This window comes from Epinephelus lanceolatus, chromosome 3, assembly GCF_041903045.1.
Source record: "Epinephelus lanceolatus isolate andai-2023 chromosome 3, ASM4190304v1, whole genome shotgun sequence".
NCBI lineage: Eukaryota > Metazoa > Chordata > Actinopteri > Perciformes > Serranidae > Epinephelus > Epinephelus lanceolatus.
The window spans coordinates 8924786-8941187 of record NC_135736.1 but is presented as its reverse complement, the minus strand read 5'-3'; the positions used below and the strand labels follow the sequence as shown (position 1 = coordinate 8941187).

The window sequence follows — 16402 nt, the reverse complement described above, 5'->3', positions numbered from 1 at the left end:
GAGCCGATCACCAAGGTAGGCCACAGCCTCGCCTACTTAATATTCAGCATGCCACCATTACCATTACAATATGTGATTATGAAATTCAGCTCATTATCATCACAATTACCTGGTATAGATTTTTTAAACATGGCTGCTATATATTGTTGCGCCTATGGTTCAAAACAGGCTCCGAAGTTTGCAAAGTTATAATGAAGTCTCACCAGTGATATGGACCATAGGAAATATGATCTTTTTCTTTTATTGCCAACATAAAAGTGTTAAAGCCGAAACGTACAAAACGAATTCGATGTTGAAATTGAAAAATAAAAATTTTAGGTTGAAAAAATGAAACGAAAGAAGTAGAATTTACAGCCAGCTTGGGTGAATAACTTAAAAGTAGAAAAGACTTGTGACATTGTGAAAAGTTATCTTATGAAAGTGTTAGTACACACACACACACACACACACGCACACACGCACACACACACACACACACACACACACACACACGCACTGCAACATTTCCACGCGTCACAGTCGATTCATCCCAACCTCTCTCTCTCTACCTTTGACATTTTTTAGGTGTAATCGTTTTAAAGCGTCTCCGGGCTTTGACATATATAACTTTAGCTCCGCTGTTACCGTCAGCACCGCGCTTCATTGGCTTTGGTGAAACTGCAGGGAAGAGGAAACATGATTCGTTCTAGTTTTTTTTTTTCTTTTCGTGTGTGTGTGTGTGTGTGTGTGTGTGTGTGTGTGCAGCCTCTTTTTTTTTAAATCCTGCAGGATAACGCACCGTGGGAACCTCTGTCAGTCACATAACACGGCTTCTCTCCGGGACTAAATAAAATATATATAGCCTAAAGCATAATCTATTACACGCTGAAATGCCTATAGGACGCTTCATTCAGCTTTAAGTGCAGATGCTAAATACGGAGGTGGCGAATATGGGACTCAATAAAATCACATTTTTCATTACATTAACAAAATAGCGCTGATAAAGATTGCTGGAAGTACGCGTAAAGTTCCTAATTTAATTATTTCTTATTATTTTGACCATTACAGCCAATCTTTGGAGTTGATTATGACTGAACATTTTCATTTCAGTTATTATATGTGGGACTGTAGTTAGCTGTGGTGGGCACATACTGATAGGACCTACTGTTTTGTGGTTTTCCTTCGAAAATCACAACTCAGCGCTCAACGACTGAAATATTTTCAATTTTTAAATATTAACACCGGTGCAGGCTTGCATAAAATAACTTCCATGTGAGCTAGTATTTGGGGAGGGAAAGTGCACTGAAAAAACAAAGCAGGGCCCGCCATGTCACGACTGAATGAACAACTTGTGTCCCCCTCCCTCTCCAAACCCTGCGTGTCCCCAAGCCCCTGCTCTGCTGAAGTGTCCTTGAGCAAGACGCTGCTGCACGCTGCATGCTGCTGCGAGGCTGAACCTGTGTGAGCTCTGACCTGCTGGGCAGTGAAAGGGGAATTTCCCTGCAGGGGATCAACAGAGTCTCACCTTGTTATTATTAGTATGATTATAAGACCCGAGCAGATCTGCCCGCCTGCACCTGTGTGCGTAAAGTGCAGTATGTGTCTGTCTAACCTGGTTATGTGCTGGGAACACTGTTACTGTTTGTGGATCAAGTTCAGCTTTTAGTCATGCTTTGTTACCCCGATCTCTCTCTCTCTCTCTCTCTCTCTCTCTCTCTCTCTCTCTCTCTCTCTCTGACCCCTGCACCCCCTCTTCCCTTCAAAGGGGGAACACAGCAAACCGTCTCACACACAAGGCACCAACAAATACAACACAATGTAGGTATGCACAGCCTGGATTACAATGCATTTCCCAATTCCAAAATAACTCCAATTCCACGCCCTGTGCCAAATTTAGTCACAGTACACCTGCAAATTCACAAACAAGGGAGACTCTAGTGCTAACAATTTTGGGCCTAAACTTGCATAAACACTGCAAAAAATATCTCTTTAGGAGTCATTAAGTGGAGCAACCAACTAAATATATAATATATAAAAATAAGTGTTAATATGGGAAGATATTCAGCTGCACAGCAGATTTCCAAAGTTTCTCCATGGCTGTTTCGAGATTTAAAAAATATTTTTAAACGAATGCAGTCAATTAAATATCAAAACGTTATTTGCAAAAAAATCTTCCTTAGCTTATATTACTCTACACTTTCCAGTAAGAAAAGGTGGTTTCGGACTCAAAGCACGGATGTTTTTTGCAGTGTACGGTGCAGATGGAAGCTACTCCGCTGTTATTATTGCATATGCACTTAGAGTTGGAGGTGTGGGGGTTGTTTCAGTTCAGGGCAGATGGGATCATGCAGATGGGGGGGAATTATAAACGTGTAAACTTACTGTGCATAGCCGCAAACGGGTCGTGCTTACAGTGAATCTCCATCGTTAAGGTGGAGGGGCTGCAGGGCCCCGGTACGGTGTGAGGGGTCTCAAAAATGCCACCGGACGCCCCGCTTCAGTCGGCCACTTTACTGACACAAAGTGACCTCCAGTAAATGGAAAGGGGTGCAAGTCCCCTTTAATGAGAGGATTTTAATTTGCTTAAATAATATCTTAAAAAAAGATTGTTAATTAGTTGACAGCGTTACACAAGTCGAACTAATAAAAACACATTAAAAATAGGGAAACTGGGAGATTTTCAGGTGGACGGGAAGAAAGAAATGGCGTCAAAAATATGACTCAGAGACGGGCTCCCTCCTCATGGGGACGGGACACCACACCGGGTCTGTTCTGGCGTCTCCAAAACCAGAGGAGGGTAAAGACAGCAGTAGCGCTCATTCCCTCAACTGCTGGTCTACAGCGAGTCGCCTCAGTCCAAGGAGAGAAAAAAAGAGTCAAACTTCTGCAAAAAAAAAAAAAATGAAATGAAAAATATGGAGAGCAAACAAAGTAGCCTCCCCCCCTTTTCTCTCCTTCTCGGTCCGTGACCCCTGAACTGCGATTTAGCCGATTGGGGGGGCTGAACTTTCTCCTTTCAGTCTGTTCAAATTTTTAAAAATAAAAAAAATAATAATAAAGGAAAAAAACCCAGTTCGAAAAATTTAAAAAATATTCTTTACAGATCCACGGTTATTTTTCTTCCAAGTTATTTGCTGCACATTTTCTTCTGGTCACAAATCGTCCTCGGCAGTTGCTCTCACATTAACACTTGGTAATCTCCCATCAATAGAACGAGTGAGAGCGGATGAGTGCTCACATTTTGAAGTCTCATATCCACCGTGCCAAAAGAAAAGAAAAATAAAGAAAATTGCGCAGCAGGGAAATTAACAAAAACTCTGCTGTGTGTAAAAGCTGCTGAGGCTGACGTGAGAGTTGTTATCCTGTGAGTATGAAGGAAAGGCAGCTCTTGGTCACTCTGTCTCTTCCCCCCTCTGTGTTGACCAGGACTCGCTGCACGAACGCTACTGGACTCCCGGTTTATGAGTTTGGAGACGCATTTCTTCGCGCTGAAAAAAGCAAACAGTCCTGTCCAAATTCAAAAGGTAGTTTTCTCCGCGCTCACGCCAGAAAACGTCAGAGACTGAGGTGCAAATATGTAGCCTATAAACAGGCTTCTTTAACTACACTGAGAAAAACTGCCTGCGCCCAGCGTCCACGGTGGCGCACGCCGCGTTTCAGGACCTGCTCTCGTGCGGACAGCACCCGCGCTCCCAAACCCCTGGAACCCTAACCTACACGCGCCGGCCAGCTGCCCGTCACTCACAGCGGATCCAGCCAATCAGAAGGCGAGCGCTGCCTCTACGTCACAGCCAACCCCTGATAGAATCGGGCGGGGGAGCGCGCCGATTGGCTGCTGGGAATCCCGTGGGCCAATGACGCCCCACATGTATTGTCCGTCCACCAATGGGGAGGCTCGGCGAAGCGACGCAGGGCTCCGGGAGTAAATGATCATATGTTTAATTTCAATTAACGAAGTAAGAAACTTAATGCCTTTATACCCATTTGCGCTCAATTTATTCATGTCAATATTAAATGGCTAATTAATTGAGTATTACTAAAAATGAGGCTTAGTTGCAGCAAGGCTTTATAAATGAGGGAATGCTCAGGAACTCAAACAGTAAGTGTTGATATTTCTGTATTAAAGGTGGACAGGAAAAAGAACAGAGGGAGAAAAGGAATACATGGAAGCAGAAATGCAGATTTTAAAGGCACTCTGCATTTAAGGGAGACATGTTTAAGTTTCCCTTAAAAACCTTCTGTTCCTTAAACCATCTCTGTAGGCCTACAGGAGTGAGAGCTGTCAAGTGTTATGAAAACAATCACTCCTGCATAATTTCCCAGCTTCAGCACAATGTTATAAATCTTTAGCTTGGGGAGAATTGAGAGGAAACATATGAAACATGCATTCCCACTCATTACCTAATTGATTGCGGATTCAAACGGATGTCGTTTTTTAATGAAATGCAATTGGCGAGCTCCGCATTCACACTCCAAACTGAGAGAGAGAGACAGAGAGAGAGGGATTCATTACATGTTCGTCCCACCTGATTTGAGAGGGCATATCTAAGCCTCGCCCCTGTAATATTAAACACACAAATAGCCTAAAGCATAAGCCAAATTAAAAAAGTGTTATTTCCCTTTTTCCTGATCCTAGACATTTAATCATTTCAGTTCCTCGGTGTTTATACTGCGCGCATAAACCTGAGATTAGACACATTTGGAGCTATACAGGAGAGATACAAGCTAATCACAACAGTATCATTAAAGACACCTGTTATATCATTTAGGATCATTAAGGTGACTCACTAATGAACAACAACAATAACAGTCTTTACCTTATTCATATAGTTTTCAGGTTTAGCCTCACAGGAGTTACATGCTTGATGTACCTCAAGGCAATGCATCTGATACGGAAAAGGTCAATGTATGATATTATTGAGTTTATTTAATTTCTGATTTTTTTTTCTTTCTTTTTTTTGTACATTTTCTTGCTCTGAATTATTAGTGTATAGGCTCATTTCATAACGTGCACTTCAGCCCCCTCAGGTCTAGTGAACTAGAGTTATAAACACTCAAACACTCAGGCTGTCCTCATTAAAACAAACACATTTCTTCCTCTAATTTTTTCCCAGTTATTGTTTTCTGTTCAAAATCATGTCAGAAAGTGGGAGGTTGTCTTTGGTTTTTGCTCTCTGTCGGAGGCTTCTTTTGGTGGGGCTGTGCGCAGGATGAACCGCGAGGGGGCGTTCAACCTTGGGCAATGTATCCTCATGCGCACACGCGCGTGCACATATATACACACGCGCAAATGCGAGACATACAGGGACTTTACAATAAGCACACTTGAACTTAAAGAGTCTTTAAAGCAGTCGCATGGGGCCCTGAACTGGTCCAGAGTTTAAAGCACGCAGACCCGCATGGAAACATGTTATACACAAACTGTGATTTTGACTGTTAAATAAATCACTCTATTCCTCTAACCCAGATGTTCAGCACTAAATATGGTTTCATAAATCTTCATTGATTCCACGTCTCTGCTTTATAATCCACTGACAGTAAAGTACGCACTAATCCTCATTCATATTTCACATCCTTTTTGACTGAGTATTCATGAATTAGGGCCTCATACAAATCTGACAACCCAGCAAATCACATTGATTCTTTGTTTTTTAATCATAAAAACGACAACACACACACAAACAAGAAAAATTAGAATGTAGATATTAAGGCTTGGATCATGCACCAAACACCAGGCCTGCACCGGAGGCCACAAATCACCGAAAGGAGCAAAAGCAGTCGAATATAGACAATGACAAAAACTGTACGAGACGCTGCGAGAAAATACCCTGGAAATCTGTTGGCTATTTCCCCTTTTTTAGATATATGCATGATACAATATCCACCTTCTTATATTTATAGTATTTTGTAGTCATTCCCAGTTCCCAGATAAATAAATATTTTTTTGCTTTGGCAGAGTATTTGGCTCCAGATGTCTCCAGACAGGGATTCAAAGGCATAACAATATTATATTTCTACGTTTTTTATTTCCCTTTCATTGTGCTCGTTCTGCAGCCCGAGTCTGTTTTTATTTATTGAGATATAGACACGAGCGCCTTTCTCCCCACAGAAGTAAACTGCAGCCGTCGCCCTTGTCTCTCCGATTTGCAAATTAAATACATAAGCAATTAAAAAATCCAAACACAATCAATCATGTATACAAATTGTTGTTGCTTTAGGGTTGGAAATTTGGAGAAAACTTCCATCAGGGTAGGACGACTTTAATCCGGGGGTCCAAATCCATTACCATATTTCATTACCTCTCCAGTGTTGGAAATGGGAGGATGGGAGGGCGGGAGGGAGGAGGAGGGGGGGAGGAAGAGTGTGCGTATACTTTTTTAAACATTAGTAAGAATGTGGTTGACTTGTGATAATCATTTGGAGGCAAATTGGAGGCAATGTTGTTGTTTAAGTGTTCCCTTCTTTCTTCCTCTCCTTCCCCTTCCCTCCATCCACCATGAAAGCTTCGGCTGTTTTGCTTTTTGCGCCCGAGCCTCGAAACGAAAAAGCAATGAAAAATTAATAGCGCATGTTAACTCCACCAGCTCGTTTATTACACGCCCGCTGACTGTAAACATAATGAGAAAGCTCCCGTATCTCTTCTTAAGTTTTCATTTGCTTATAAAATATAAAAGTCGTCACTAATAAATAAAATATATGGACTGGAGAGTGAACCGTCGTGGACTTCCCAAGGTGGAACTCGACTGTGTGCCGAGCAGGTGAACCACACTCACTGGCCTGATCAAATGGACATATCTGTAATAATTTGACTCGATGATAATGCAGGTAAAGACCAGTCTGTCATCTGTCAGGCGCAGCGCAAGGCCATGCTGGCCGTAATATCAGACCTGTGTTATGATGGGGCACTTGAGGTCAAAACGAAAGTAGGCTATGCCATGTGAGGTCATCTCTCTCGCTTTCTTTCTCCCCTCCCTCCCCTCATATTCTCCTCAGTCCTCCATCTCTCTCTATCGCTGCTTGTCTTGGTTTCCGCAACATCACAGAGCTTATTTGGCCTGTGCTTCACACAGACTGTAATGTCTGTTTAGTGCGCGTTTTGGCATCGACTTTAAGGTGGAGAATCAAATATTATACAAGCGGAAATATATAATGCATGGCGCCCAGATAGCCAGGAGATCTGGGTGTCATGGTGTTTGGTCATAAAGCTGCAGGTACGCATGCACAAAAGGGTTGGTTAAAGGTGACACAGTATATCTGCACTAAAGCTGGAACCTAAGTGGTGTCTCTCAGTGAGAATGACCACTTAAGCATCAGGGAATCCAATTTTGCCTGTGCAGGGCTTATAATAATGGAAAGAGGGAGGATATATTTGAAAGGCATTTATTAAAGTCATAGGGGGTGTCAAGAATAATAAAAATAATAATAATAATAATAAAACCAGAGCAGATAAGTGACCTAATTTTTCTCATTAGTAAAAAATAATTTAACGTCAGCCACTGGCCCACTTGTCCTCAGACGGGGACTGAAATGGCGGCCCCGCTTATTGGAAAGAACCGACCTATACGCACTTTTACGCACGGCCAACCTACAGGGCGGGAAGACAGAAGGGGGGGGGGGGGGGGGGGGGGGGGTGTCTCATTAGATCCACGTTCATTCTCACAGATTCTCCTTTGTACCCCGTGCACGTATTTTAAAGAGAGAGGAAATGGAGAGGCTGTAGGTATAGGCCCTGGGCCCTAAAGACTTGACACACCAACAGGGGAGGGCCTCCTTTAAACTCTGATTTCCTCAGTGGTTAAAAGGTTATTATTCAATTGCTACAAATCCCACTGCTTTCAGCGTTTACCAGGGGTAAGGCCCACTCCACAAAAGCGTGCAAAGGGGGCATTATTTGTCTTACAAACCATAGGCATTACTTGATGACAAATTTCCATAGAAGGCCGGGCACAGGCTAATTTTCTATTATTTCTATTATGAGAAAACATGTCGGAATCGGCGCTTCTTTGTCACTATATTGTGAACATTAAAATGAAAAACAACAGTAAATGCAGCCTGCACCTCAATAAAAATGTAGTTTTATGACTGTCTTTAACATCAACTTTGCGTGCATCACCATACTCTCAGTGAGAGGCAACCAGGGGCATCACTGAGGCAGATTTGTGCTTTTCTGGGGCAAAGCCTGAACACGAAGCACACTGGCCTTTCAGAGAGGATCACCTGCCCACCGGTTCTTAATGACAAACGACGTTTTATCAATGCAGACACAGCGGGCAGCAATATGAAATGATGTGATATCCATTGGGTGCCATAACAAGGTCGATGGCCTGAGCCATTGCTGTACCAGACCCCGCTGTTTTATGAATAGGCCCATACGAGATGAACCTGTTGAATAAAGTAATGGAGACACGCGGGAAAGAAGCCAAGCCCACGCTCCTTTACAGAGTTATTCTGGACTGAAACACAAAACACGAACAACAAACTACGAGCTTTCAGTCCTTGTAATCTCACATTGGCACAGTCATCATAAGACTTTTTTTAGTTAACTGAATTGCATTTGACAAATATATGGGAAAATTTGTGCGTGCGTAATAGTGTATCCCTGCCACACAAACACGCACACCCCACCACAATCTTGCACAAATCCTGAGTCTTTGTAATTATAATCAGTCTGGGTATGAAATGTACCCCTCTCAGGTGATGGTGCACAGACGAACACGTGGACCTGACGCAGAATGTGGTGCCAAGCCCAACCAACAAGTTATGCCACTGAAGTTTATATATGACCGTGCCAAAAATAGTAGGCTATATTAAAATTAATGTCTGAACAAAGCCATTACTGACATCCAAATCCTATTTTAATCTAGCAAAAATATAAATCCAAAACTCCAAAAGCTACATTTTAAGTGTAAGAATTTTTAAAAGACAGCAAAAAAGTTTTCCAGTAACAAGTCAAAAGTCAGAAGTTTCATTCAAAAGTCACAAACTTGAGAGAAAACATTATGATAAGTGTGTAGACAAAAAGGCTACTTCAGAAATATGTCAAGGTTCTACTTTTCCCATCATTTCACAACACTTTGTAATACTTCTGATAACTCGAGACATAACACCAAAGTTTAAAAAGAAGCATTTCTAATGACTTAAATTGCCACAAATAACTTCCACAACTCCTATTGAAAAGTTTTGCATTCGTAGAAAAAAAAAAAACTTTTACAAACAAACAACATCAAAACGCGTTTCTTGGCACACAGATAAGTTCAACTCCTCATAAATGAAATTAAGCTCGAGAGAGCCGGTGCGCCCCTACCTGATCTCCCCAGCCGCAGTGCAGGACTCTTGGGCCCCTGGTCCATGTTACCCGGTTAGAACAGGGGGAGGCGATGAAAGCAGAAAAAAAGGAAAAGAACAAAAACTTTTCCCCCTCTCCCTCTCTTCCTCTCTCTCTCCCTCACCCTCACCCTCTCTCCCTCACTCTGTGGCGCTGTTTTCCCCTCTCCCTCTCTTTTTTTTTCTCCGACAGTACTTTTGGGGCGAGTTGTAGGTTGAAATAATTCGACCCTTCCGCTCCCTATTGCACTCCCTGCAAGTGCTCAGTCAGCTGCAACTAAACGCTTTAGGTGGAAAAAAGGCTTCGGGGGGAAGCGTGAAATGATCACGCCGAGTAAAAGAGCCGCTCTCTCAATGTGCGCTCATGTCCTGTCCTTTTCTCGCACGAGCTCGCACACACAAACACGTTCATGTGCACGTTATTAGCACACGCGCACACGCACGGCCAAGTATACATACACACAACATACGACCTCCATCCTTCCCTGCAGGGCCGCGCCCCCCTCACTCGCATCTGTTACCAAGTTCCACTTTACTAAACTTTCCCGCCCCCGCCCCACTCTCCTTCTCTCCGTCTTCCCCGACTCTCTCCCCCTCTTTTATGTTACATTCATTTCCTCTGGGATGCAAGATAGCTCTGTAGGCAGGTAACATTGGATAATGTGCGTAATGCCGGTGCAGGCTTTAGTCTGTTTTATAGCGTAAGAATAAGAGGAAGTTGATTCTTAAGTGTATTTATGCCCAGTGTCCTTTCAGCAGCTTCCAAACGAGCGTTTCTGAGGGGGTTCACCAAACTTCCCCCCTCCTTCACCAGTATACACCTGTTACGCACGGTGCTCTTTACGCATTACGCACGGACTGAAAGACTGTGGAGCGGGTGCAGTACACAGGGTTACACCTTCAACTTCACCGCTCTGCTGTTGGAGGGTGCAGTCTTCTTCTCCTGCACGCGCTGTGTGCAAAGTGTTTGTCACGAAACGAATAGTTCCGGTCTTCAGCTCAGATTGTTCGCACACACACACACACACACACACACACACACACACACACCTGTGAACGCGTAACATTTCATTTAAATATTAATTTGCCAACTGAAAATTTCCACTCATAGTGATACTCACCGTTTTGTTTAGTTGTCATGGAGAACTTTCTTCTCTGGCGGAACAATGACATTCTAGATTTCCTGAACATGTGTGTCCTCTTTGGCCCTGCCGTTTTACTAAAGCAAACATCTGTAGACAGAGTTTAAGACTGAGTTTAGACCAACAGAGAGCTTCCACTCCATTTAGTTATAGTCTGCCTGCACCTTGTAACACAGGGCCTATTTTGTCTTAGCATTAGCCTAAAAGTAAGACAGGTAAACCCCTCAAAAAATAAACAAACAAAAACTCGTTCCTGTCTTTCCTGTCCATGCACACCTTCATTTAACCTACCAAATGCACCTGCTCACACACAAACATAAAAAAAATACATTTTAAAAATATCTCGTTTCCCCATTAAAATAAAAGTGACAAAAACATGCTTTGAAAAATTTAGTAGGTTATTGTGTAAATAAATACACATCCCAGTCTGAAACAAAAGCTGAAAGTATACCGGAAGTCTGTTGTTGGAGGAGAAATTATAACAGATAGGCATGAGTGCCTCCAGCTACATTTCGACTAACCGATAAGCTGGAGCTTGAGCCGGAAGTCAGAGGTCTCTTTGACAGATAACACATCAAAAATATCTTAGTTTTCCTGTTGTGTGCTAACAGACTCAGCGTCACCAGATGTCAACACACCAGGTGAAAATAGCCTATGTGAAAAGGCCAGGACGAATTAAATGAGAATGAGTGTTGACATTTAGGCCACCGTACTTCACGTCCTCTGTCATCTCTCTGAAACACCAATAAGGAAAAACACGACCAAAAATTCCTCCCTAAACTCATTAAAACCTGTGAAAAGAGACATTACGATTTACAAGACATTTTTTGAACAGTCGCCGTGTCTCTACTCGGTGTCAACAGTTTCCTTCCTTCCCTTTTCGTTTCTGTCCTCCAGACAGCTGCAGGTCTCAGGGTTCACGCGCAGCCCTGAGACAATTGAGTGCGGAACAAAGCGCGAGACAGCGACCCATTTTGCTCTGCTTGTCGCCTCGCGCTGCAACACTACGACCCTGACCTTCGGCGCGCGCCCACAACATCAAAACATAAATACTAATGTTTCCATGTGATGGCGGGAAAGAGAAAGGAGGTCCAGCTCTGACCTTCAGGCGGAGGAACAGCCTCAGATAAATCAATTACACACTGCTGTCCGGAAAAACAATAAGTTATGCTTCAACTTAAAGCAGGTAATGAAGTATAGGAGGGGGGTTAAGTCAAGCTGATTTATATGGTAAATAAAGTGCACAACAAAATGAGTGGTTTAAAATTTACCTTTGACAATATACAGTCATATTTGTTATTAATAACCTCCTGGTGTCATTTCTTAGAGATTCTGGGGATATATTGATGTAGGGCTGTTTCCAGAGTTACACATAGACCACAGAGTTATAGCCTATAGTCTAACCCTCTGCCTTCTTCCCTACAGGGAGAAAGGATCTTGAATCCTCAACAGACTTGCCTCATCCTTATCTTTTTTACAGGCCCAAAAGTTGAATCTGTATGCATGGCCATGGCAGCGGATTATTCAGTGCATTTCCTAAACGTGCGAGCTCACAGAAAAGACTGTACAATTATCTGCTATTGAGCTATTTGAAGAAACCATTCTACATTCTGCAAGTTTTAATTGGGGATATTTTTGCCCAGCTATACAAAGAGGGACAGAAAGAGGAAGAAGACTTAAAAAAAATTAAATATCTCCTGAATAAAATTGACACAATTTGAGGAAAATAAGATTAATAAAGCATATTTTGACTGAGCTATACCTGATAATGAGGTAGTGTAAATGTGAATATTAGACAAAGTGTGTTGACATACAACACTAAATTAAGTGATATAACAGTATTTCATTTCTTATAATTGAATCTATATCATAATTATGGACAATTTATTATTAACAATATCATTATTATTATTATTATTATTATTATTATTATTATTATCTAAAATAAAAAAAAATCTGTCGTCATGTCACTTTATATATTTAAAAATATATTAAAAACATAAATTTATACATAAGCTGGCAATTGTGGGAAACAATAGGACGAATTATTTGGAGTGTATCAAGCACTTTACCCCTATAGCAATGTTTAAACAATATTTTAATATCTTTAAAATGTTATTATTTATTATATTTTAGTAGTTTATTAAACATCTTTTCATTTGTCCCCTGCAGCCTCAGTGAGGTGTCTCTCCACATTTGCTTTGCCTACAGAACCTCCTCAAAGAATTCGCCATAGTTTAGATATTAATCACGACTTGTTTGTTTTTCAGCCCCCGTGCTAATTAATGTAATTAATATGACGGGGGAGTAGTTGGATCGGTGACCCGCGCTCTGACCGAGCGGAACCGGAAAGAATCGCATTAAAGCGCGAGAAAGAAGAACTAAAGGGACGATTAGAACAATAAGTAAACACGTAAACACAGGAGGAGATGCTCAGTGTCTCTCTGGGACCCTTTGGCTTTCACTGACACCATTTACATTTAGGGTGAACTGCAGGAAACGACAGTTTAAAAAGCCTGAGTTCAATGTATGTGTGCAGGAGAGACAATGGTTTTAGTGTGTTAATGAAGAACTGCAGCTGCATGACTGATCTGTCTGTCTGGTGTTTGCAGCTCATAAACAGTCGTGGAAGAAAAATTCAGAGGCTTTACTTGTGCAGAAGTAGCAGTAACACAAAAAATACTGTATTACAAATAAAAGTCCTGCTTTCAAAATCTGGTTTTAAGAGTACAAAAGTATCATTATCAAAAATGTAATCTATATTCTAAGAAATAAAAGTACTCATCATATGGAGTGGCCCCTTTAATTATGCTGTATTTTATTAGTATATGCCTTAAATTATTATAGACAGTACATTATTATATTATTATTACTGGCTCATTAACAATGAAGCAGCACATAGTGTAATAGCTGCTTCACACTTGACCTCATTCTAACTACCTTGTACAGTTGGGTTTGATCTATAACAATGTTTTCGTTTTTAGGTTTTATATCCAAACGCCTTTTCTGCAAATGTGGTGGAGTAAAAAGTTCAATATTAACCTCTGAACTGTACTGAGAAGTAGCAGATTTAGATATTCAAGTGAAGTAAAAGTACCTCAGAATTAAGGGTAAGCTGTATTGCCCACTGCTCTTAAATGTATTTATCCAACTGGATATAGTAGGCTACATTAAACTATCCTCCTTTCTTAGTAAGCAAATGTTAATTATAAGATTTACTTCACACATTTACATATTTGGTTCTTTTAATAAAAATACATGGCTGCAAAAATAATGTAGTAAATATACTTTGTTTAATTCACAGTAGCTTTGTTGCCCCTCTACCCTTTCCTAAATGTTACCTTAAAATAAAGAGAGACTATGTGTTTCTCCCCTATACTTTGGAATAATTTATAATATTAACTTCTACCTATAGGTGTTCAGTTCAAACAATAAAAAAAAAAAAAGAATCTAAGACTCATTTTTCCTCTCTTTTCTCTTGGCTGATGTTTTGGTCTTTTGTTGATGTTATTCCTGTTTTGTTCATTTTTTAGCTCCTACCATCTTTCATATTTTTTTCATACTTTTATTGTGAAGCACTTTTGTTTTTAAACATACATGAATAAACTTTTACTTCCTGACATTACTTGCACACCCAGAGGGTCCAACTCTTCTGTTTCAAGATTCCGAAGTTTTATACTTGAAGCAAATCATGCATGGCTTGAACAATACTCCTGTGTCATGATACAACTTTTGATCCAACTTTGTCTAACATTTCTGTAAACTGAGACAGAGAAACTTACACTCAAATGCTCTGATAACAACTTGCCTCTGGTGCTCATGTGTTTGCCATTGCCTTCCCCAAAACACTCAGAGCCGCAGTGCTGATTGAGCTTACCTCCATATCCCTGGGATTTAATTCAAAGTGGCACTTCACTGTGGTAACACAAGGTTCCTTTTTTTGCAGCCATGGTGCCTGGGTGTTGCTGTGACTATAGAGGCTAGAAGGGGGCTTAAGGGTTGCAGGGCGGATTGAGAAATGGGACACATTATTTGTCCATGAAACATTATGTGACACAACATGACACCAGGCCATTTGTATGTAAAGGTAAACATTTCAGCGTGACGATTCGACAAGAGAGGACAAGGCTCCTGTCAATGTGGTTTTATACCCGCAGCTGAGAAAGAGGTGTTGTGGCATCGTGTGTATGTGGGACTTTGTGAGTGTGTGTGCGCGTCAGTGTATAGAGCTTCTGTTCACAAATTTAATCCCCATAGACACAAGTCACTTGGTCTGGTCTGAAAAGGTGTTGTCAGGCTTGTTCTCTTGTTCTAGTCTTTTCCTGCTGAGAGCACTGACAGACTGTTGATCACAGAGTTTCACAAAAAGTGTTTTCTGTGTGGTGTGTGTGTGTGTGTGTGTGTGTGTGTGTGTGTGGCAGGGGATTTCACCTGTACTGGCAATTCATTTAATTTGAAAAAGTGTGACTGTCAGACACTCCCAGCAGGAGCCAACAACAAGAGATTTTAAGCACCGGTCCAAAACCTACTGACCACAGAAAAAAAGGACCACAAAGTACATCAGCACCGGGGTGCTGTCGTTTCCTAGAGCTCAGACAGGATGGTTCTCAACTGTTTTAGCATGTGACCCCTTAAAATGAGGCACTTGTGGCCTCTCATCTGAGGTGGACATGGTCTTAATGTGGACACGAGTTGAGAGCAGTTCAAGCAAAGAGTGATGTCTGCTCTCAGAGTATTTAAGTTGAAGTAGGATTTGTGCAATATGATGTTACATACACAATCAGACAATATAAACTTTTCAACTGTGAAACAATTGTGGGCAGAGTTGAATATCAATGAGCAGGACTATTTAATAGAAATATTGGGGTTTTAAATGATCTTTGGATTGATGTGATGAAGTATCTGTCATTTATTTAATTTGGTGCATGGGGTAGATTTCAGAGGGACAGAAGGAACACGCCCCCCTCAATATTTAGAACGTGTATTTGTCTCTCCAAAAAAACATTAAAGTAGCAGAGAACTTTTTTTGACAGAATTAAAGGTATTTACACCATGACTTCATGCAGAAAAAAACCCCAACCCCCCCAATGTCATTTGTCCCCTACAATGCTGAACAAAACCTACACCTTGGTTTGGAGGATTAGATGAAAACAATTGATTTGATCAGAAAAGGCACTATAAAACAACATGTATCAATACTGTGATGTGAAATTATATATATCATAATTGAACATTTTATCCCCTTTTATCTCCCTCCCCTTACATCAGGGCTAGGCAATGTGCAGCTCTTTAGCCCCTCTCTGGCTCCCTGTGGCTTTGGCAAATATATATATATATATATATATATGTTTTTTGTTTGTTTATTAGTTAATTTGTTTTTGTTTAAATTTTAATTTCCATTTACCATTGCTGTATGCCTATGGTGATTCCTACATCTTCAAATTGTAAAAATGTGTAGCATATCATAGGTGTAGATTTCAGGGGGGATGCAGGGGACATGTCCCCCTCAGTATTTTGAACATGTGCATTTGTTTCCTACCAATAAAACCATTAAAGTAGCAAAAGGCTTTTACTTTAACAATATTGGAGACAGTTACACCATAAATGGATGCCAAAAGTCACAAATTCGTGCATAAAAAGATATCCCCTGGAGCCTATACACTGAATAAGAAAATGTTTTAACATTTTGTCAACTAAAATGTGTATGGTGCCTTTTCTCTAAATTTGCTGAACCTCAACATCAGTGGCTAGTCTTGAGACTCCCTAACTGGGCAAGCCATGGATTTCAAATCCAAAAAAGAAAAAGTCTTGAAGAAAAACAGTTAAAAAAATAAACAAATAAACACTGCAAAGTTCAAGAACCAAATAATCATAAATAGCCCACTGCAGAGTAGCCACTGTGTTGTAAAACATATCCATAAATGCTCATTTAAACGTATATGTAATGTTAATGGTTG

General features: G+C 41.0%; 1 protein-coding gene across 4 annotated transcripts in view; it reads right to left on the bottom strand.

Moving 5' to 3' along the window:
• Positions 1–9685, bottom strand: part of pax5 (paired box 5) — a 68659-nt gene extending 58974 nt beyond the window's left edge. For 2 of the 4 annotated variants that reach the window (XM_078164445.1, XM_078164457.1), the window contains exon 1: positions 9284–9685. In XM_078164445.1, coding sequence (XP_078020571.1) covers positions 9284–9329 — 46 coding nt within the window. In that variant the 5' untranslated portion in view covers positions 9330–9685. Of the gene's footprint in view, positions 1–2361; positions 3835–9283 lie in introns of those variants that run through there. The other 2 variants (XM_078164447.1, XM_033623063.2) reach the window with 1 other exon arrangement.
• Between the last annotated feature and the right edge of the window lie 6717 nt (positions 9686–16402).